The sequence below is a fragment of the Rhodnius prolixus genome, unplaced genomic scaffold, assembly GCF_049639745.1.
Source record: "Rhodnius prolixus isolate KJV_2025 unplaced genomic scaffold, Rpr scaffold_10, whole genome shotgun sequence".
NCBI classification, from domain to species: domain Eukaryota; kingdom Metazoa; phylum Arthropoda; class Insecta; order Hemiptera; family Reduviidae; genus Rhodnius; species Rhodnius prolixus.
Genome location: NW_027411615.1, coordinates 7964526 through 7986168, shown reverse-complemented (window position 1 = coordinate 7986168; position 21643 = coordinate 7964526). Strand labels below are relative to the sequence as shown.

General features: G+C 31.5%; 2 protein-coding genes across 14 annotated transcripts; one reads left to right on the top strand and one right to left on the bottom strand.

Moving 5' to 3' along the window:
- The first annotated feature begins 33 nt into the window (after nucleotides 1-33).
- Nucleotides 34-21235, top strand: LOC141456761 (protein C-mannosyl-transferase DPY19L1). Of its 8 annotated transcripts, none has more exons than XM_074133024.1 (17): nucleotides 34-175; nucleotides 240-391; nucleotides 477-611; nucleotides 10028-10191; nucleotides 10261-10373; nucleotides 10449-10586; nucleotides 10663-10877; nucleotides 11841-11898; nucleotides 11972-12118; nucleotides 14944-15096; nucleotides 15184-15402; nucleotides 15502-15701; nucleotides 16870-17005; nucleotides 18633-18741; nucleotides 18826-18988; nucleotides 19102-19230; nucleotides 19989-21235. In XM_074133024.1, exons 4-17 carry the CDS (start codon nucleotides 10032-10034, stop codon nucleotides 20170-20172), a joined length of 2124 nt encoding a protein of 707 aa, XP_073989125.1. In that variant the 5' UTR covers nucleotides 34-175; nucleotides 240-391; nucleotides 477-611; nucleotides 10028-10031; the 3' UTR covers nucleotides 20173-21235. The 8 variants fall into 8 exon arrangements, 7 of the variants coding, with proteins under 7 accessions (XP_073989125.1, XP_073989127.1, XP_073989126.1 ...); XM_074133025.1 differs by having other exon boundaries at nucleotides 37-175; nucleotides 265-391; nucleotides 10031-10191; XM_074133023.1 differs by having other exon boundaries at nucleotides 37-175; nucleotides 265-391.
- Nucleotides 2336-9725, bottom strand: LOC141456768 (uncharacterized). Of its 6 annotated transcripts, none has more exons than XR_012459952.1 (8): nucleotides 9329-9582; nucleotides 9031-9229; nucleotides 8820-8885; nucleotides 7709-7798; nucleotides 7456-7582; nucleotides 6809-7008; nucleotides 4618-4792; nucleotides 2336-4415 (listed from the first exon to the last, which is right to left on the bottom strand). XR_012459952.1 is itself a non-coding variant. In XM_074133044.1 (8 exons), the coding sequence occupies exons 4-8, from the start codon at nucleotides 8881-8883 to the stop codon at nucleotides 4321-4323; spliced, it is 576 nt and encodes a 191-aa protein (XP_073989145.1). In that variant the 5' UTR covers nucleotides 8884-8885; nucleotides 9031-9229; nucleotides 9329-9461; nucleotides 9589-9725; the 3' UTR covers nucleotides 2336-4320. The 6 variants fall into 6 exon arrangements, 5 of the variants coding, with proteins under 5 accessions (XP_073989145.1, XP_073989146.1, XP_073989147.1 ...); XM_074133044.1 differs by lacking the exon at nucleotides 4618-4792 and adding an exon at nucleotides 9589-9725 and having other exon boundaries at nucleotides 9329-9461; XM_074133045.1 differs by lacking the exon at nucleotides 4618-4792 and having other exon boundaries at nucleotides 9329-9461; nucleotides 9550-9694.
- Nucleotides 21236-21643: the final 408 nt, after the last annotated feature.

The following is a 21643-nucleotide window of genomic DNA, read 5'->3' as shown; positions in this document are numbered from 1 at the left end:
TTTAATTTTAAGCAGGATGGCTGTACGGAAAAGAGACAAACATAACCTAGGATACTTAGAAATTAAAGAAAAATAAAAAAACAAGCAGAGGAAAGACGGCAATAAAAATAGTGATCAGGATGATTCAAGTAAAGTTATATAAGGATCTCGTAAACAATTGCTGTTATTATGTTAGGTAAGAATTTTCTTTCTGTTTTCTTGTTTCCAAAAAGAATTCAATAATAATTGATTATTTTCAGCTTTTATATTTGCTGCACTCCATAGGTATCATGTCTCAACTTATTTGAAAATGATCATCATATTTCCCATTTATCAACTCTAGAAAGAGAACTGACATTTCACAGCATTAATCAGAAGATTTCTAGAACATTATTTGAACCCCCTTGAAGAAGTATAAGTTGCCTTTATTTATATTTTTATTTTTACATGAATATATTTATGTATTTTATATATAATCAATTTCATTGATTTTTCAGAGCTGTGGAACCGCACATTGTATATGTTTTTCAATTAGGTGCTTTTACCATAATGGCTACTTTGATAATGAGATAGAAGTTATTCTTCACGCCACATCTGCATGTATAATTGCTGCAATAGTAGCTTCTCGTATGGTAAATATGTAGCGTTTTCTTTTCTTGATAAAAAGCTCCTTTAGAAGTGTCCTCAATAAAAACCCTATTTTAGAGACTATAAAGGTGTTGAAGGAATGTCTTCTTAGATGTACTATGGTTACCAAACTGTTTTTTCCTGAAGTATTTTAATAAGTGCCACTAATCTATGTAAACGCACTTGACATGTTTTCATGAATCTTTTCAGATGGTTTTTAAAAAAACATAAAATGTGTTTTTTTTAAACAATTGATATCATTTAAGTGGTTTTAGTGATTTTACCGCATTAACTTTTCATTAATATTTCTTAGGATTTATTTGATGTCACTGACCCTTATCACAGGCTGCTTGACATAAATGAGAAATGTAATTTGAGAAAATCTTGTGAGTGATCACCAATTTTTTGTTACATGAGCTTCTTGTGTGTCAAGTTCATTTTCTCTTCAAATTAAAAACAGTTTTGCTGTCGCCTCAATACTTTTAAATTCATAGTAATATGTAGGGATGGGCAATGGAACACTCTGGACATGAATTGTGTGCTTGAATAAGACGTTCAAAACACGATCATTATTGACAGTGATACCACCGGGCAAGATATCGAGAAACTCTGCCCATCTAAATGATTTTACTTCCATGGCTACTTGGCAAAATTTGTGGACGCCAATAGTGATGTAAGATATTCACGCTCATTCTGATAGTCGTTTCCTCACCATTCGGCTTGTTTAAAATCCGGACTTGCAAATATCTAGAAATCCGTCAGGATTATTTTTTACTCATCAGGCTTGAACATTTTACGGCGAAACAGATGGATATTCGTTGGTCCGATTTGAACGATCGATAGTGTAAGTCCCTTAAGAGATGTGGGAAGTAGTGCACTGCTAAACTGGTCAGTTTAAAATACGAGCGCATTTCTCAGCTCGTTGGTAATCATGTCACAATTAATCTTATAATTAGAATTTCTAATTATAGATTGAAACCATTTCAATCTGGGGCAGAAGTTACAATGTACTGGCGGTTGAACTTAAAGCCCGCTTAATGCCAGAAAGTAAATATTTTGCTGAGCATAAGGGCCTCTTCAGCTAACAGATTTACTATTTTTCTGAGGATTATTTGTTGGTTATTTACGTTCGATTTAGGTGACAAACAATTGAATATTGCATATAATTTATCCGCACATTTAAAAATATTTCCTATTGCTTTCGAATTTTCATTTCCAATCAGAGATATAAATCAGTTTGGACTTCAAGTATGTTCTGTTCTATCATTCACTATATTTGCCGACTAAAGTGTACGTCATTAATATAGTTGAAGTCGCATTCTCTATACAAAATATAGGATCACTCTCTTGTGGAGAATTAAAATCAGAAACTGGTTCAAAACAGAATAAAAGTGTATGCTAAAACAGATAAAATAAGCTAGGTTTTTGTATTATTGCTGAAATTTTATTCTCACGAACCCCATTTCTCAAACATAAGGAGTTTTTGAGTTATAACCATCCTATCTCAATATTGATTTTGAATATTGCATATATAATTCATCACAATGGTGTGTTAAGTTGAATAAATTAATCATAAGACTGAATCGCTTCCATGTCATGTTATAATAGTTTTTACATTAAAAGTTAACGTAATGAATACATTCTGTCATGTTTGAGAAATGGGGTTCGTGAGAATAAAATTTCAGCAATAGCACAAAAATCTGTTATATTTTTAAAATTTCAAATAATCTGAAATGAAATGAAACCTTTATTGCTTATAGAGATTACAGATCTCATAGCAAGGGTTAACCTTACTAATTATAGATACAAATTTATTGTAGTTTTATTAGAACAGTAATTTATTAGCAATATATTAAAATTATATATATTAAAATTAAGTAACGAAAAAGTATCTGGTAACATTTAATTAACTAAGGAGAATAATCTGATGAACAAAATTATAAAAAGATATAGAAGGATAAATCATAACTTAAGTCAATCTTAACTAAAAATTATAATCATAACTAATCACACTAAAGATTATAATCATAACTAAAGACAATCAACTGAATGGTTCATTGCAGTAACGAAATTTATCTATTTAAAATAAAATAACAATTGAAAATAATAGGAATTTTCGCTAAGATGGCATCGTTTTATTTTTTTTATCTATTTTTTTATTTGTATTTATTTATTTTTTTAAATTATTATTATTATGGCTACATTATATAGTTTAGAAATGGGTTAGAAATAGTTAAGGTGAGCAAGGAAGTTTCATTGAAGAGCTATTTTTCTAAATTTGAGACATTAGTGACAAAGAGAAAGGATCTTAACTTTCTCATTGACTTGATCATCTATAGTTCGGTACTATTTCGTGAGAGAAATACTTAGTGATGAACTTGTTTCTATAATGATTGAGTACCGGACATGTTAGGAGTAGATTTAAAATGTTGATCTAAATCATCAGTACATATTAGACAAACAGAATCAAGGCAGAATTTGACAGAGTAATTTTGATAATTTAAACGGTTTGTATACTTTCCAGAAAGACTTAGTTGGGAAATAATTCTCAATTTTTTTATATGGAACTTCGCTTTTAAATAGTCTTCACAATCACCTATCACACTATAAGTTCTATCGAGTATATTAAAAGAGCTGGAAATTGCGGCATCCACATTTTTACAAATTAGGTGATTCTCCATTCTCTCCAACAAGTTTTTATGATTGTCTTTGATTATTTCCATGTCTTGTGATACCCAAATGTCCACGGCACCTAGCGTACCTAGATAGTGTCGCAAGTGTTGGAACCAGTTGTAGAACATATCCAATATGGCCAATTAATCGCAAGACTGAATTGCTTCCATGTCATGTTATAATACTTTGTGACCGGCTAGGGGAAAGGGACGGTACCTTTGCGGGCGCCAGATAGCCGACGCTATCAGAAACGATATCAAAACCTAACCAGCCTCAAAAGAAAAATACCCTTAAGGGTGCCTCTGGCGGGATAGCTCACTGGTGAGAGGAGGGAGGGTCCTGGAGACATTCACCCGGGGCGATAGGGAGTAAAATAAAATTATCCTGTGCTTAATGAACCAAAACAAAATACCTTTACTTAAGGAAAAAGTCAATACAAAAAAAAAAAAAATGTATGCTAAATACAAAACGATAATAAAAATATAAAACTTACAGACGATAGATAACCTAAGCAGGCACTGGCCAGGCCGAACGCACGGTAGAGAATGAATTATTTATATATTTTTTTTTAATGTTAGCAAATCGGTCTTGCAGTACAAAGTTCAAATTTATTTTATGTAGCAGCTCCTGCCATCTACGACTATTTTTCGGTTACACCCCCTCTTCTTTGGAGGCGTAGACCTGTCGAGCCGTTGATGCAGTTACCCGTCCGGGTCTGGAGTTTGGAAAACTGGATTTGCCTCTGCAGTTTGCTGGTGCAAGACATCTTCTTCGGGAGGCTCTCCCTTGTAAGGTTTCAATTGGGCGACATGGCATGTTCCTAGCGCCCTTCCTTCCTCTGTCTGTAGCTCATAGCATTGGTTGATACCTTCCTTGACACGAGGAATGGACCATCGAACTTGGGTGCTAGTTTAGCCGAAAACTTGTGCCCAGCTGACGATAGATGATGACTTTTCCGTAGAACTTGATCGCCTACTTGGACTATTTTTCGGTTACAACTTTTTACTTTAAAAGTTAACTTAATGAATACGTTCTGTAGTTTTATCGAGAATTAGTAACGGATATATTGAGTGAGAGATCATAACTTCTTCGCTTTCTTTCACGATGTCCATCTCTCTCTTCACCATTACTTCTCCCTAAAAAAAATTAAATTTCGTTAACTTTTTAAGCAACAAATGATAATTCATTTTACCTCCTTAGAAAAGATTAAATTGGTCAGATTAGTGGGTTAGGAATAGATAGGATGGTTTTTACTCAAAAACTCCTTATGTTTGAGAAATGGGGTTCGTGAGAATAAAGTTTCAGAATAATACAAAAATCTCCTTAACAAAAACTTACAGTTTTAAAAGTTAAGTATAAGGGTTGATTAAACGCCAAAAAGGTACACAAATCAGCTAGTGCCCAACATTTCATTCATGCTTAGTTCATATAAGTAATTTTGCTGCATTAACTTTTCCTTCACATTTTTTAGAATTTATTAGGTGTCACAGACCCTTATGCTGGCCATTTTTATCTACAAAATATTTGTTCAAGTAGCACTGTACATTGACTTTAATATCTATTAATCTATAATAATCAAACTATTAATTACAGGTTAAAAAGAAAACATTATAAAAAAATTATGAGGCTAAAAAATTCAAAAACTTTTTTAAAAAAATGCTTACATCAACATACATCAATGATTTTGTTTATTTTATTTATTTATTTTTTTAAATCGTCTGTTTAAGTTCATTCTTCGATTAAAGTAATTGTTATTTTATGTAGTAGCCAAACGTTTATAATAATAGGTAATAATTATCTGGCTTAGTTTTCTTCAATTACATTCTCCATCTAGATGTTCTTCCCACAATGTTGCATATATGTTATGTAATATAAAATAAATAAGATATGCATACTTTTAGGACAGCTAATTATTCCAGTATTTTACTATAAGTAAAATTAGGGGGACTAAATTAAATTACAATTGAGAAATGAATCATTATTGTTGAATAATCTACTTGTTATTAACTGTGTGTTATTTGTGCTCACGAATATTTCGGTGAGACGAATTCAAGACTGAAATATTCTTTTAAATCCGTGATTCAAATTTAAACAGTAGCCGACTCTAACTTTGTTTTTTTCTACTTCTGCATATATATGTGACATCTCAGAATAAAGGGCAAATTAAAGCTAAATCCGAAGAATAATTCGGAATAGAGTTAAAATAAAGTACCTATTTAAAAACGGATATAATATACATTTTATCATAATTGTAACAAAATAATATTATGAATGAACTGGCCAGCATAAGGGTCTGTGACATCTAATAAATTCTAAAAAATGTGAAGGAAAAGTTAATGCAACAAAATTACTTAAATTATATGAACTAAGCATGAATGAAATGTTGGGTAATAGCTGATTTGTGTACCTTTTGGCGTTTAATCAACCCTTATACTTAACTTTTAAAACTGTAAGTTTTTGTTAAGGAGATTTTTGTACCTTTTGGATAGATTTTCATTTTTGTCTATTTTGCAAAGTTACATATCTGCTTTACAGATTTGTTTAAAATTTGGAATAAGCAATTCTATCATTATAACCTGAAAAGGTGTTAAGTCGGAACCGTAACTACCACTGGAGAGATCTTTATAAAGAATGATTATAGTTGCCATCCTCAATAACAATTTTTTTTGAGAAAGCGTTTTGAATAAAATAGGAAGGTATTTGTACGTAACTAGCAAAATTAAACTGCGATTTCAGTACTTCCTTTTAAGAGGAGTAAGAAAAACAAATGATAGTTCAGAACTTATTGCATCTGATGTATTGGAGCACTCATTATTTATCTTCGTTAGCTTTTAAAACACTTTTATTCAACGTTTCTTTCATGAATTTACGGCGCAAATGATATAAAATAATCAATTGCATTTACGCTGTTAGAACAAGTATCACTGCATAGAGATAAGAATAACAACTACTTTTAGCTTACTGAGCAACCGCAACTAATATAGTGCAAGTTCAAATCTACAATTTATCATGTACCTCTATGTTATTATGTAACGGCAATTGAAAAAATGAAAAAAATTATTTCAATAAAGGGCCAGACTGATCATTTAAGAAATTTACTGAATTCAATAATAAAAGCCATTTAATTATGTTAAATTTCCTGAGCAGTGAAAATGAGTGTTTTTAGGCAATCTAGAGTAACGGATGAGTCTGAAGCGATACCTTGGGTGTTGTTGAACAGCGAGTAGATTACTCTAATGAAAACATAAACAATGGAAAGATAAATATGAGAAAATAATCGCAGAAAATGAGCTGAATGGGATCACAGAATTTGGAGAGACTCATAATTGTATAAAAGCTTAAGAAGAATAGAGAAAATACTTATTTAAAAAAATAAAAATTAAATTAAATCGTATTGCCAAATGAAAGTAGTACCTAGATGCCTTTTGAGTCAATATTTCTTTATTTCATGTCTCAAATGCCTTTCTAAAAATTATTTTAAAAGTGTGTAAAGAATTTAAAAAAACAAATTAACTAATTAATAACAAACCTGGCCTCCTAACGGGTGCAATAGTTTCTGGATCTATAATTTTCCTGGCAACTTCTTGCTTGGGCGACGGGGGAAATGGTCTGTCAATGCGCACAGTAATTCGTTTCAATTCTTTAACGTCATATTTTATAGTGCCCTCTTCAGCACCTAGCTCGATTAGTAATTCTTTGTTACCGTTTTCACTTTTTTCACTCTCATTTCTGAAAAATTATGTCCTTACGTAGTTAAATCAAATTTAACATTTCCTTATCTTATTAATAAAGGAGAAGTAAATTGGCCTAAATAGCAGCTTGGAAAATTGCTATTACGAATGACTTTAAAGAAAGATGAAGTATTTCCAAAGTAAGAATAAATTTATATTTCATTTTGAATATAAAAACATTTTTAAATAACATAAGGTCCGGCAGAAAAACCTACCCCATTATGCGCTATCATTTTAGCGAATAAACAAGAGATTGAGTTCTCAATGTACGATATTATTAATAAGCGCCTAGCCATTTTATTGGCTATTATGAACTGTCTGGGTAAAAATCGTGCTTTGGTCGTTTAATTAAATTTTTAATTTTCTAAATCAATATTTGGCCAAGAATCAGAGTTAACTTTAACTTGCTCTCTTGGATTTATTTACTTAACAATATTTGATCAACCTATGCCTATAATGTGAAGGCGATGGCGAATGGTATCTCTTTCTACTGGTAGATGTACTTCTATGGCAGCTCCTAAGTCTATAATCATAATCTGGGCTTCGATACCTTGTTCTTTTCTTTTCTCCCACTAGAACATATCACAAAGTTTGGTTCATATATTTTACAAAAAGCGTTTTTTTTTTAATTTTTGTATTTAAATTCTAATTGTTTATTAATCATTATAATTATTGCAAAATGTATACTAAATATTTACCTAACGATTCGTTCGTAGCCCTTTGATCTTCACCTGATTTCGCACTTCCACATAACGCAATCCTTGCGAATAATGGTTGCTTACCCTCATCTAAATTAGTTTATAATTGATCAAAAATTAAAACTACAATTGGAAAAAATTAATAATTGATTTATTCAAACATAAAATCTTAAATATTTGGTAGATACTAATAAGCTTGCTTTTTGTGGCCGTACAATAAAAATTGACTTCTTTTAATCAACATTTCAGTAATTTCCAGAAATACAGCCTTCTTCAAATTTTGATCGTTACATGGTCAAAATTGTATCATTATAAATTCAACTTTTCTTCTAACTGCAATAAGAATGCTGTCGAAATGACTTCTTTGGGCAATCTACAGTAATGGATGAGTCTGTAGCGATTTACCTTGGGTGTTGTTGAACAGCGAGTAGATTAGTCTAATGAATGCAGGAAGAATAGTAAGATCAATATGAGAAGTAATGGCAAAATATGAGCTGAATGAGATCATGGAATTTGGAGAGAATCATAATTGTAAAAGAGTTAAGAAGAATAGTGGAAATACTTATTTAAAAAAATAAAAAAATACATTAAATCGTATTCCCAATTAAATGTATTACCTAGATCAGTGATAGCGAACCTATGACATGCGTGTCAGTGCTGACTCGTGAACTCATTTTTGGTGGCACGCATCTACAAACATAAAAAATTTCATAATTCAAATATTTGTCTCTCATAACGGCCAGAGTTGGTTATTAATAATAATATTAATTTAAGTCTTTAAATGTAAATCATTGGTTTCATAATTTTGGTTTTTGTATTTTAAATGGTGTAAAACAAATAACTTCAAAAAATTATAAATATTACTATTTTTTTAGTCTTTACTTTTTTGATGTGTGACACTCCACGAAAATTATATTTCGATTTTTCTAAATTATGACACACCGAGCTCAAAAGTTTCGCCATCACTGATCTAGATGCTTCATCAGTCAGTATTTCTTTATTTCATGTCAAAAATGCCATTATAAACGTTGTGTTAGAAGTGTTTACAGAATTAATAGAGAAAAATTTACTATGACTTCTATTAAAATAGAAAGAAAAAAATGTAACAAACCTGGTCTCCTAACAGGTGCAATAGTTTCTGGATTTGTAACCGTATTCACTTTTTTCACACTCATTTCTGAAAAACAATGACATTACAGTAGTGAAATCAACTTTAAAATTTCATTATCTAGCAGTTTGGAATATCGCTTAACAATGACTTTAAAGAAAGATGAAGTATTTCCAAAGTAAGAATAAATTTATTCTCCCTTGGATTTATTTACCTCAATATTGTGTGTGGTTAATTTCTAATGTGGTGAACCCCAGGAAATATGTTTTCGAACCTGTAGCTTTAGGGCTGATCTCCAAATCCTCAAAAATGTTCTGTTCCAAATAATCTATTTGCTTTAAGAGACTTGTATAAACAATTGTTGAACCAATTGGATGATTCAATGGCCTACTGTTTTCTTTAATCTCCATTACCTTTCACATAAGGAACAATACGTTCCTATAATACGCATTACCTAACACACTTAAAATAGTTTATTACCAAAATATTATAACAGTTAATTCTTTACTTACTCTTTGATATTTAAAATGGTTTTCTTCAATGGTGAGTGATCAGATCCAAAACTTTCATGTTTAGAGTTCATTCTATTCATGGGAACTTCTTGTTGGACTAGGAGGCATTTCTTCAAAAAAATAATTTAATAATCTGCATATATAATAAAATATTAGCACTTACAAATTGTCTTTTTTTTTAATAAAAAAATAAAGCACAATGTTCCATAAGAATACATTGCCTTCAACCTTAGCGTTGCCAGAATCATTGAGAAAGTTACCTTTAAGTTTGAGGTTAATATCATAAGCTGAAGTTTATAATATTGCAACATTAAATAAAAAAATTAGTTAAGGTATTTCTCAGAGCATTTCATGATTATATACATTGTTAAACTGAATATTTAATAATTGCAAAATTTAAAAATATTGATAAAAATTTTTAAAATAATAAACAGCTGAATTTAATTTTAATACATTAAGGTGGACCAAGAAGGTTCCCCTCTGTTAACTGTTTCTATCTTGGATTGTTGATAGTGATACTTTATGAAATTAACCCAGGAATTATAAACATGATAGGAATTTAAAGATTTGCCACGTGTTACAATGATTTATTCTATTGTTTCTTTTTCTACCATCATTTGACCGAATATGTAGGCCTATTTATTGAAAATTATTGTTTTAAAAAAATAATATTTTGCATAAATAAAATTTAATTTTAAGCAGGATGGCTGTAAGGAAAAGAGACAAACATAATCTAGGACACTTAGAAATTAAAGAAAATTCTAGAAACAAGCAGAGGAAAGACTGTAATAAGAATAGTGATCAGGATGATTCAAGAAAAGTTATAAAAGGAACTCGTAAACAATTGCTGTTATTATGCTTAGGTAAGATTTTTTGTTTTGTTTTCTATTGCTGTTGACAATTAGAATTCTTTAATAATTGATTATTTTCAGCTTTTATATTTGCTGCACTCCATAGGTATCATGTCTCAACTTTATTTGAAAATGATCGTCATTTTTCACATTTATCAACTCTAGAAAGAGAAATGACATTTCGCAGCGAAATGGTATGTGTCCATTTGAAATCCTAATTTATTTCATTTGTCTACTGCCAGAAATAGTCATTAAAACATTTTTTCTAGGGAATGTATTATTCATATTACAAAAGAATTGTTGAAGCATCCACTTTTATAAATGGATTTCAAGATATCATCCATGATAATTTGACAGAGTTTCCCTCTCAAATAAATACGTTGGAACGTTTTAACCTATTCCCTGAGGTCTGAAATGTAAATTATTATTATTTGGCATATTTGAATCGAAAGTAAATTGAATTAATGGAGTTCTTTATTTTAGGTTTTTCTTGGTGGAGCATACAGGATATTCAATTGGTTATGTGATAAATTTGGATATTTGGGTAAGCAGTGTTGGGAAATAGAAAGAGGACATGGTCTAAGTCCAGTTCTCAGTTGCGAGGGTATCCGGCAGCCAGAATATTTCTATGTAGAAGCAGTTTGGTTGTGTGCTGGCTTAACTGCTAGTGTAATATTTCTTTATGGATATATGTTAAGGTTATACATCATGAAAATTTAATGTATTATATGGTTTACAATTTGCTTCTCCACATAATCATTACTGGAGATATTCATCTATTTCTTCTTTCTTTTAAATGCTTTCTTTTACCAGTGGAAGCACTTTGACCGTCATAAATTTGATCGAATTTTTACCGGTTGTAGCGAGTTATGAGTTCTCTTGAGTTCTAAAAAAGTGGTTTTGGGAAAAATATGGTGGCGTATGAACAAAATATTTCAAATAGATTTTGGAAAAAACAAAAAGAAAGAATTGGATGTATAAGTTATGGATAAAAAATACCTTCAATATCTTTACGAGCTGGGTTTCCCTTCTTTTTTGAGCTTTGGTCTAAAGATACGTTTTTGAAAATAATTTTGTTAGCAAGTATGAGAAGACTTAGTTTTAGCTCATTTCTACCGTTATGATACACAGTGTCACCTGTTGACAATTAACTGACTCGCTAAAATTGAACAAAAAGTCGAATGGCCTTCAGGGTTTGTTTTTTCTTTGATGTTCACTAAAACTATGCCAGTTATTATACAGTTAAAATATTTTGTGATATTATAAAAATGTAGTGAATTTCACTGAAAGTTTTGCGATAAATTAAAAAAAATTAATCCCTCAACTCAAAATGTTTATTTTTCACTGTGTTCTTCTCCTATATAGCTAACCCTCCTTTGCCACAATGCTTATTATAATTATAAAGGATTCCATAATTATTAAATTTTGGGTTAATCGATAAGATTGCGTAGTTGCTCCCTTATTTCAAGTTAAAGTGTAACATTGCAAAGTCCCGATTTCTTAAATAGAATAGATAATTTATTCCATAATAAAAGAGCAAATATTTTTGAATACACCTTCCTTATTAATCTCATTGTTAACAACACCATAATATAATCAGAATTTTAATATAGAGTTCAAGATTGTCGGATTGATTGAGATTTTATGTTTTAATATTTCAGTGATTCTTTGTTTGGTGGATTAATATCCGTTTTAAGTTTCTTCTACAATCATGGTGAAGTATGTATTTAATTTATTTGTGTTTCTGATTTATTATTAGAATTTAGTTCTATATTCTTTATTCGATTTCTAGTGTACTAGAGTGCAGTGGACGCCACCTCTGCGAGAAAGTTTCGCGTATCCATTTTGCCTCTTACAGATGTACTGTGTAACTTGGTGTATACAGACGAATTCTTTAACGAACATCACTGCTCTAAAATGTGCGCGAACTAATATACAGGTAATAAACGCGTGCTTTAATTTATTTAAAAGTTTCGCCTACAATATTCTGCAATATTATTCTACAATTCTGTTAATTTCTTAAGCGAGTTAAGTTCTTATTGCTTAGAGTAATTGCAAACCATTTTGTGTTGAATTATGAATCCCACAGAGCTGGATTTAATTCTAGGCTTTATTGATGTATCTTCTTATCTAAACTTAATACCTAAAGTGCAATATGGCGTATTTGATGTGGTTTGTTTGGTGGTCTCGGCCTTGAAGTATTAGTGGAATAATGTATTACTAGTAGACTGAAAACTTCAGATTGGTAGAATGGCTTAAGAATATGATTATGGCAAACAAACTTTACGAAAGGTTTAATGGTGCGAATATAGTAGTAGTAGTATTAAAGATAATTTAAGTTATTAGACTCTTGTTAAATATTATTTTAGAATTACCTCCTGGAACACAGATTCTGGAATAAAAATTATTACATATAAACTTAGAGCAAATCATTTTAATAGAGTCGAGAATTACCCGCGGCATGAATCAGTGATTCTAACAAGGCTAAGGATTGGTCATACACGTTTGACACATGGGTACCTCCTCATTGCCGAAAGAAGGCCGAGGTGCCCCCAATGTCGAGAAAGGCTGACAGTGTCACACGTGTTGGAAGGGTGTCAGGCACTGCGAACCCAGAGAGAAACAGCAGGCCTGCCACATGGCAAGCGTGCGATTCTTCAACAGGGTTCTCCTTACATCAGGAGGCTATTTACATATCTAAAACTTATTAATTTATATTTTAAAATTTAGGTGAGTAATTAGGTTAGTTCAATTGTTTTAAAGGAGAAAGGAATATCGAGTACTTTCCCCTATTGTGAATGCTTAGGATGTGTGTATTATATTAAGGTGAGAATGTATTTATTGGCGAGAAAGTCGTATGTATGTTTAGGTTAGGTTTTTTATGCTGGGGTTGAAAGAATTTTTCGAGTATTTCAACGCCATTAGGTTAATATTATTTAGTTCTAGTTTATTTTAGGATGTGCAGGAATATTAGTTCGAAGTACTGCACATCCAACTACTAGTAAAGTAAAAAGCCTTCTCGTATTAAGTATAAAATAAAGCCAAGCAAACAGTAAATGTAGAAGTTATAAGGACCCAGTAATACTTTTGGTTTTGCCTAAAATGAATATAATAGCGTACAATTAGGGAAGGGATTAGCTATGAGGTTAGCATACTGGACTCCCACGCGGAGGTCCCGGGTTCGAATCCAGCAGCTGACCCTTAGATTTTCTCTTCCTAGGAGCTTCTTACAGCTCACTGTCCGGTGATGGACAGTGTTGTCTGTAACGAGAGAACACTGTCCGGAGGCCGGCAGTGCACTGGAAAAAGCTCCGGGCGCTAATAACCTCAGATGTTGATGCGCCAAAAAAAAAAAAAAAAAAAAGCGTACAATTTTAATTAATTCAGAGATAGATATTTATTATAAAAGTTAGTTGATTTAAGGGATGACACAATCATATTCCGCACTCCCCCTCGTCGACAAGGTCGAAGAGGGGATGGGTGGAGACATTCTTGCAGACCCAGGCTCCACTCTACCTTGTTAAGCAAGGTGTAGTGTTTGGAAGCTATGGGCCTGCACGTATCATCCCAGCTCGTGTGGTATATGGAAAGAGGAAGAACCTTGATAGTGGGCGCTAATGACAAAAGAAGTCGATGCGCCGGGGGGGAGGGAATTCGTTTTAACCAGTTAAGTGTGGAGTTAAGTTTTAAAAAAAACCCGAAGTGTGAGGAATTAAAATCAGGCAATGACGTGTATAAACGTCGAACGCTGGACAAAACAACCAAAAGTTTACATCATCGTAATAGTCACTACAAGCACTTTTTCGGCAATTTCTGGGCTTGGGATTACAGTGCATTCTGTGCATTTCAAACTCTTGCACCGCTTCACTACGTATTGCTCTAGTTAACTAGGGACGCAAGAGCTTTTACAAGGAAGAAAAGGGCTTTGTATTCTGAGCAAAATGAAATCATGCTCGTACTGAGGTCTGAACCTCTATCTAAAGTATTAAAGTCAAGTTCTGGACCGGTAGGTCCATTTCTTTTCAGAAAGGCAACGTTGGAGGAGAGTCTGTAATTCGGTTCTTATCTCCATCACCTTCTTTAGTTTCGACTTTAGACAATGCTATGAATGTGTGGCAGAAACATTCGATGAATGCGATTTTTAACTGGGTATTCTCATTCTTTTAAATCTTGTGCTCGAACTATTCACCTAAGCGCCAATAGCAGATTATATAGCAGAATGAAGTATACAACAGCTTTTCTCTTAAGTGGAGTTGTGCTCTTAGCTTAGGCCACAACCATAGTTGTGCGTAAACGAAAAAAATGTTTACTTGAGCGGGAGGAAAGAATGAACGATGGTTCTATTTCTATGAAATTATGACTACAGAACAGCTCATTGTAATCCTCTTTCACCGTATGTTTTCTTCGCTAATCCCTACTCCGATTTTTACAATTTAATTTCTAGAGCCATCTTAAGCAAAATTTTGACCGTCTACACCAGACGAAGATCCGTCGTTATGAAACACATTTTCATGAAAATTGATATAAGAACACATATAATTAATATTTAAGAAGGGACATCTCTCACTTAATCGAAAATAATGAACAATGACTTCCCAATTTAGCGCGCACATTTCATTTTATTACAACCTCATCAGTAAATAAGTAATCTTTAATAATATTTTTAATTTTTACTTCTTTAAATTTAATAAATATTGGACATTGCAATTAAAAGGTAGCTTTTTTTCTATTTGATTAATTTTTAAATTAATAATTTTATTTTAGATTGGATCAATTGCTGTTTTAACTTCGCTGTGTTTGACAATGTGGCAATTTTCTCAGTTCTTATTTGCAACTCAAATTATTGCAATATTAATAATGTTTATGTTTGGCTTTATAAATAGAACGTCAACATTAATAATTTTAATTGGGCAAATGGTAATATATAAGAATTATATCACTTTTTTTGAAGTAATTTATAGTTTAGAATGATTACAAAATACGCTTGCAATATTTGCATTACAGTTAGCGGTGATTCAAACATTATTTTTCATGTTTGGAAATGAATTGCTGTTGTCTTCAGTATTAACTTGCCTACTAATCGCCTCGCTGATTTCAATATTATTCCTATATCCTGTAATATCAGCTAAACCGGACTCTTTTGCCAGAACTTCTGTATCAACATTTGCTGCAGTGATAGTAGCCATTATTTTAAAAACTCGGGCGCTTACCACCAACGATGATGTTAGTATTTAACTTCTTTTTTGTTTTGTTTTTCTTTCTAAATATAAATTTGTCTTTCTTTTAATTTTACTTTTAATGTTTCTCCTTTTTTTTTCACAGGCGCACATTGTAAACATTTTGAGATCAAAATTTTCATCTTTCAGAGATTTTCATACACTTTTATATACTTGTTCCGAAGAATTCGACTTTATTGGCTGGCAGAGTATAGTAGAATTAACAAGGACATGTCTTCTGCCTTTAGTCATAATTCTGTTAATTTTACTGTTTCTACGATGGCTTATTAGCCCGATAAAATATAGGTTTAATTTTTTCTTACATTATAATTACATAGAATACATTTTTTTCTATATGGCATTGCAAAATCAGGATAATAATGAAAAATTAAAAATCATGTTAAATTTATAATTAATTACTTATTGGAAATTTATAATTTGTAACCTATCTGGTAATTGGTTGGTACCAAAAGAGGTAGGAGTTACAAAAACGTTTTACTTCAGTGTCTTTTAGAAATTGCGTTACCAAATTTTACGAAGTTATAAGTCTGAAATCATGAGAAATCAAAAGGTATTTAAATAATTCTGATTATTATACAAGTTAGCAATTACTCGTATATCTCTACCTTGCAATCCTAATTTATTCAAAATCTCCATTAGCTAGTCATGTATGTAGTACCATCCGGAATGCCTTCTTAGAAGCAAATAAATCTATGTTGACGTCGCATCACTGGTCCAATCTTGGATACTAAACAGTGCATCACGAACTATGTGTTGCTTAAATTCTTTTCGCATTTATAGAAGATTTTCATAATTAGCTTCAAAACATGACTCATAAAGTTTATTGACCTGCGGTCTTTGCATTTTGCCACCCGGGGCTTTCTTTAGTAAAGAAATAAAGATTGACCTCACGCAGTCCACCGGCATTGTTAAGTAGTGCGACAAAAATAAAAAACAAAAAAAAACAGGTAAATAAGTCAACCAATGCATTCGTCTGAAAGCTCCTCCAATACCTCGATAAGAATACCTTGAGAATCGGTAGCTTTTTTAGCTGAATTTAAAGCGTGTTCCACTTCACTTCTCGGAACATCTAGTTTGTCTTTGGAACGTATGTTTGGTTCGAACTGTGCTTCATTCGTTGAGTTTTTGTTCACTTGTTAAAACTTTAATATTATTATCAATCAGAAAGACACGTGTCTTTTTTCCTGAACAACTCCTATTTCATCTTCTCACAAATGAATTCGCATTTTCTTTAACTGTCAGAAAAGCATAATGAGAAGATTAGAACATTATTTGAACCTTCTTGAAGAAGTGCAAGTTGCCTTTATTTATATTTATATTTTTATTTTTACATGAATTTTTTTTTTTTTTTTTTTATAGGGGCGGTCCCCGAGCGCTAGCTCATACCCGATTTTTACATGAATATATTTATGTATTTTATATATATATAAAATCAATTTTATTTATTTTTCAGAGCTGTGGAACCGCACATTGTATATAATGTTCTTCAATTAGGGGCTTTTACCATAATGGCTACTTTGATAATGAGATTGAAGTTATTCTTCACGCCACATCTTTGTATAATTGCTGCAATAGTAGCTTCTCGTAAGGTAAATATTTAGCGTTTTCTTTTCTTGATAAAAAGCTCCTTCAGAAGTGACCTCAATAAAAACTCTTATCTTAGAAACGACAGAGGTGTTGAAGAAATGGCTTCTGAGGTGTACTCGTACTATGGTTACCAAACTACTTTTTCCTGAAGTATTTTAATAAGTGCCACAAACCTATGTAATCGCACTTCACGTGTTTTCATGAATCTTATCAGAAGATTTTAAAAAAATTAAAAAAACATAAAATTTTAAACCATTGATATCATTTAAGTGGCTTTAGTGATTTTACCGCATTAACTTTTCATTAATATTTCTTAGGATTTATTAGATGTTACTGACCCTTATACTCTTATTACAGACTGCTAGCTATAATATGAGAAATGTAATTTGAGAAAATCTTGTTAGTGATCACCCATTTTTTGTTACATAAGCTTCTTGTGTGTCAAGTTAATTTTCTCTTCAAATTAAAAACAGTTTTGCTATCACCTCATTAACTTTAAAAGTCATAGTAATATGTAGGGATGGGCAATGGAACACTCTGGACATGAATTGTGTACTTGAATAAGACGTTCAAAACGCTATCATTATTGACACTACTACCATCGGGCAAGATATCGAAAAACTCTGTCCATCCAAGTGATGGCTACTTGGCAAAACTTGTGGACTAACGCCATGAGTGATGTAAGATATTCACACTCATTCTAACTGATAGTCGTTCCCTCCCCATACGGATTGATTAAAACCCGGACTTGCGTATATCTAGAAATCCGTCTGGATTATTTTTCACTCATCAGGCTTGAACATTGTACGGTGAAACAGATGGATATTCGTTGGTCCGATTAGAACGATCGATAGTGTAAGGTCTCCTTAAGAGATGTGGGAAGTCGCGCACTGCTATAAGATCAGTTTAAAATACGAGCACGTTGGTAGTCATGTCACAATTAATCTTATAATTAGGATTTCTAATTATAGATTGAAACCAGTTCAATCTGGGGCAAAAGTTACAATGTACTGGCGGTTGAACTTAAAGTCCGCTTAATGCCAGAAAGTAAATATTTTGCTGAGCATAAGGGCCTCTTCAGCTAACAGATTTACTATTTTTCTGAGGATTATTTGTCGCTTAGTTTCGTTCGCCTTAGGTGACAAACATTAATAAATAATGCATATAATTTTATTTGTCGTAAGGCGCTTTTTTAAAAATATTTCTTGTTGTTTTCGATTTGATTAACAAATATACTTGTGGATAGGAAGTTACATAGTTAAGATCAAATATCCTAGGAAGGAATAAGCTTTGAAGTTGGCTGTATGGTGAAAAGCCAATGCCAGAAAAAAAAAAAGAAAAAAAAATAGAAATGCCTATTTTTTAAAAGGGCTCACATTATCCGAGAGGGAAAAAAGTATGTAAATTTGTTTTGATAGATATTCTTTGCACTTTTGCAAGTTGTCAAAAAACAAAACATTAACAGTGACATGTAATGTTACGTTACGTCACCTTTTTTACCAAATCACTTTCCCATAAAACTTTTTCAGTGTTGAAAAAAAATCCATTTGAAGGAACTTTTCATCACAACTACGAACATATCCTAAAATTGATAGAGTCCTTTACCTAAATATTTTTACTATGTTTCAGTATTTTCATATGATACCTGGAAAATTTCATTATCCGCTTCTGATTGTACTGATGGGCTGTATGCACATTTCTGGAGTAATGAATATTTTGGCAGAGCACAGAATATTAGGTGTTAATTTGTATATTTTAAAGCGAAATTTCTTTTATTATCTCCTACTTTAAAATAAAAACAATAATAATAATTCGCTTCCAGGAGAATTTAGCGATGTAGGTTTAGAAGAATTATTGGAATGGATATCCGAGAAAACCCCAAAAGACGCAGTATTTGCAGGACCTATGTCAGTAACAGCTGCAATTTTGTTATCAAGTAAACGGCCGATTGTCAATCATCCACATTATGAGGATGCTCGTTTAAGGTTTTCATATTATATAATTTTTAGAAAAATATAATTTGTTTAGCCCGAATGTAATTCAGTAAATAAGTAAACAACTAGAACTACATTTATTATTTAAAAAAAAATATTTTCAGGGAAAGAACAAAAAAAGTTTACAGTGTTTACAGTAGGAAGCCACCAGAAGAAGTATTTAAGACACTATCTTCTCTTGGTATTGATTATTTAGTTCTACTTCAAGGGTGGTGTTACAGTAGCAATAACAGGTAAACATCAAATAATTATCATATAATGCTGGAGAAACATCAACACTGAAAGAAAAAACAAAGAATGCGGTATTTTTTTTATATTCTTAGTCTTAGTATATTCTTAAACTTGGAGGAGGAAAGTAAATTAGCCATTTGTGGGGCTTCGTGCTTGAGGTTTTTTTTTTCTGGGAGATTTTGGTCTTAGAATAGGACAAAATGTTAGAAAACAAGATTTTTTTTTAGGATAGTTTCTTCTTTCATCGTTTTAAAGGTGGCGACTTAAGCTCAGCAATTCTTGTAAGACTGACAATAAAACTTGGTTCATTCTTCTCGATATTAACTGCTTCGCTGCAAGTTCATGTTTTCTCGAGTTTTCTGCGAGTTCATGATAAGCGATAACAGAATAGCAGTTTATCAGAAACTTATACAGCTAAAAAAGTACAGTCGTGTATATTGATGATTAAATATTTTAAGACTTTCCAACTGTAATATACAATATGTTAAAGCTTATAGTGTTAACTTCCACACTTACTTAATTTTTACTCACTTCTTTAGGGCTTCTCGATTCAAGGATTTTGTCAGCACGTATAGAATTTGTGTAATTTTAAGAATTTCTTAAAAGTTATTTTCAAGAAACCTGTTAAACTTTTATAATAAATTATAAAAATGTAATTCCTTTTTTTAAAAAAATTGTTTTAGGTCTCTTAAATTTACCAGGAAAAAAAAGACCAGACTTTATTTAGAGAATTGACTTTTAATGGAGGATATTTTTTCAGAATTGGTTGTCGAATGATTGATTTATGGGATGTTGAAGATGGAGAAAATCGGAATCGTCCACCAACTTGTCCCCAATTACTTATGGGTCAATTTCCATTTCATTTGGCGTTCACTAATCCAGAATACGCAGTGCTCAAACTTCAACCACCCTACATTGAGCTCAAAGGCTTTAATAAATATTGATCTCCAATTAGCTTTGTAATGGTTGATTTGTATTTTCCTTTTTTCTCCGATAATTTATTATTGTGTCATATTTATTTTAATAATTGAAATATTCAAAATTTAAATTTTAGTAATTGAAGTAAATTATTTGAACACCAAGTAGAAATTTGCATCAAAACATTAAAATGCAACCTCGCCCATCAATTTCGAAATTTGAGGAACTTCTGTTTTTATCGCCCTCAATAAATGTATAAATGCGTAACGTCGAGGTGTATATGTTACATATCCTATCCTTCGTATTCGTGTTTTTTTTAATTCAGTGACCCAGATTTTAATAACCTCACCATTTACTTGGATCTGCTCTTAAAGTATTACACATGATAAATACAAACCCATAATGTAAACAACAGTAACAGGCAGAACTTAGGGTATCAGGAAAATGCATTATTTTTACTTACTAGGTTCATTAAATATGATGACGACTTTTGTGGAAGAAAGGCTTGAGACCCTGCCTTCTTATAGGCCATCTTACTTAGTTACTTGTGTATTGTGTCAATTTGAGTCTAGAGGGTGTCAATTACTCGCGTTTTTAAAATAATTTATATCATTTTTTCTTGCAATCAACTGTAATTCTCTTTCCGGCAATTTTTATTTAGTTTTTTTTTAGCAACTTCATTTTACTAATAAAGTTCATTATGACAATAAATGAGAAGGGAATCATTATATCTAGAGCTCATAGAAATTTGTTGAGAACTTTCTCTATTATTAAGTTTTCTTAATAACAGTAACTCTTAAGAGTTTTTTATTTTGCAAAATTGAACCACATGAATTAAGTCAAAATAAATAATTTTACAGTGTTCTGGTGCAAATATGCTACTATTGTAGGATTGCTATAATTTCATCAAATTTGAAAAGTTACCACCATTATAATGTAATATTTATTGAAAAGCTGCCATGTATGATAACTAATGTGAATTGTTTAATATTTCGTAGCTTCTCTCACTAAAATGAATTATAATCAATTTTTTGAACAAATTTGGTTACTAAATGTTCATAAAATGAAGTAAAACGTTATATTTTAGTATTCTTTTTTTTTTCTCAAATATTCTAGAAAAGCATTTAGAAATCCTGGTTTTAATGTATTATTATGATTTTATTATTCATGATAACTGTTCAAGTTTTTTTTAAAAGGAAAGATCTGACAATACTAAAAAAATTTAAAACAGGATTAAATATATATCTCACTGGAATATACATACTGAATAGCCTGGGCTTCCTCTAGCATTCGCCCCCGTATTTTACGGTTGGTAGCTTTCGAACGGGAATCGATTCTCGGGACATGAATATAAATACAAATTTCTTCCGCTTTCTGAACACCGTCCAGCAAGTTGTATATACGGTTCACAACATTAGTTATAAATGAAGAAGATAATAAAGTGTGCGATGGGATCCCCGATTTCACCTGCATAGCAGACTATCGAAGACCTTTAAA

Bases quoted from the DNA above. Each gene is read 5' to 3' on its own strand.
- LOC141456768 (XM_074133044.1), bottom strand. From the start codon at position 8,883: ATGAGTGTGAAAAAAGTGAATACGGTTACAAATCCAGAAACTATTGCA. The intron at 7,799-8,819 runs GTTTGTTACATT...AAACTAATTTAG, and splicing joins TGCACCTGTTAGGAGACCAG to ATGAGGGTAAGCAACCATTA. The intron at 7,583-7,708 runs GTAAATATTTAG...GATATGTTCTAG, and splicing joins GGCTACGAACGAATCGTTAG to TGGGAGAAAAGAAAAGAACA.
- LOC141456761 (XM_074133022.1), top strand. The intron at 10,192-10,260 runs GTAAGATTTTTT...GATTATTTTCAG, and splicing joins ATTGCTGTTATTATGCTTAG to CTTTTATATTTGCTGCACTC. The intron at 10,587-10,662 runs GTCTGAAATGTA...TCTTTATTTTAG, and splicing joins GTTTTAACCTATTCCCTGAG to GTTTTTCTTGGTGGAGCATA.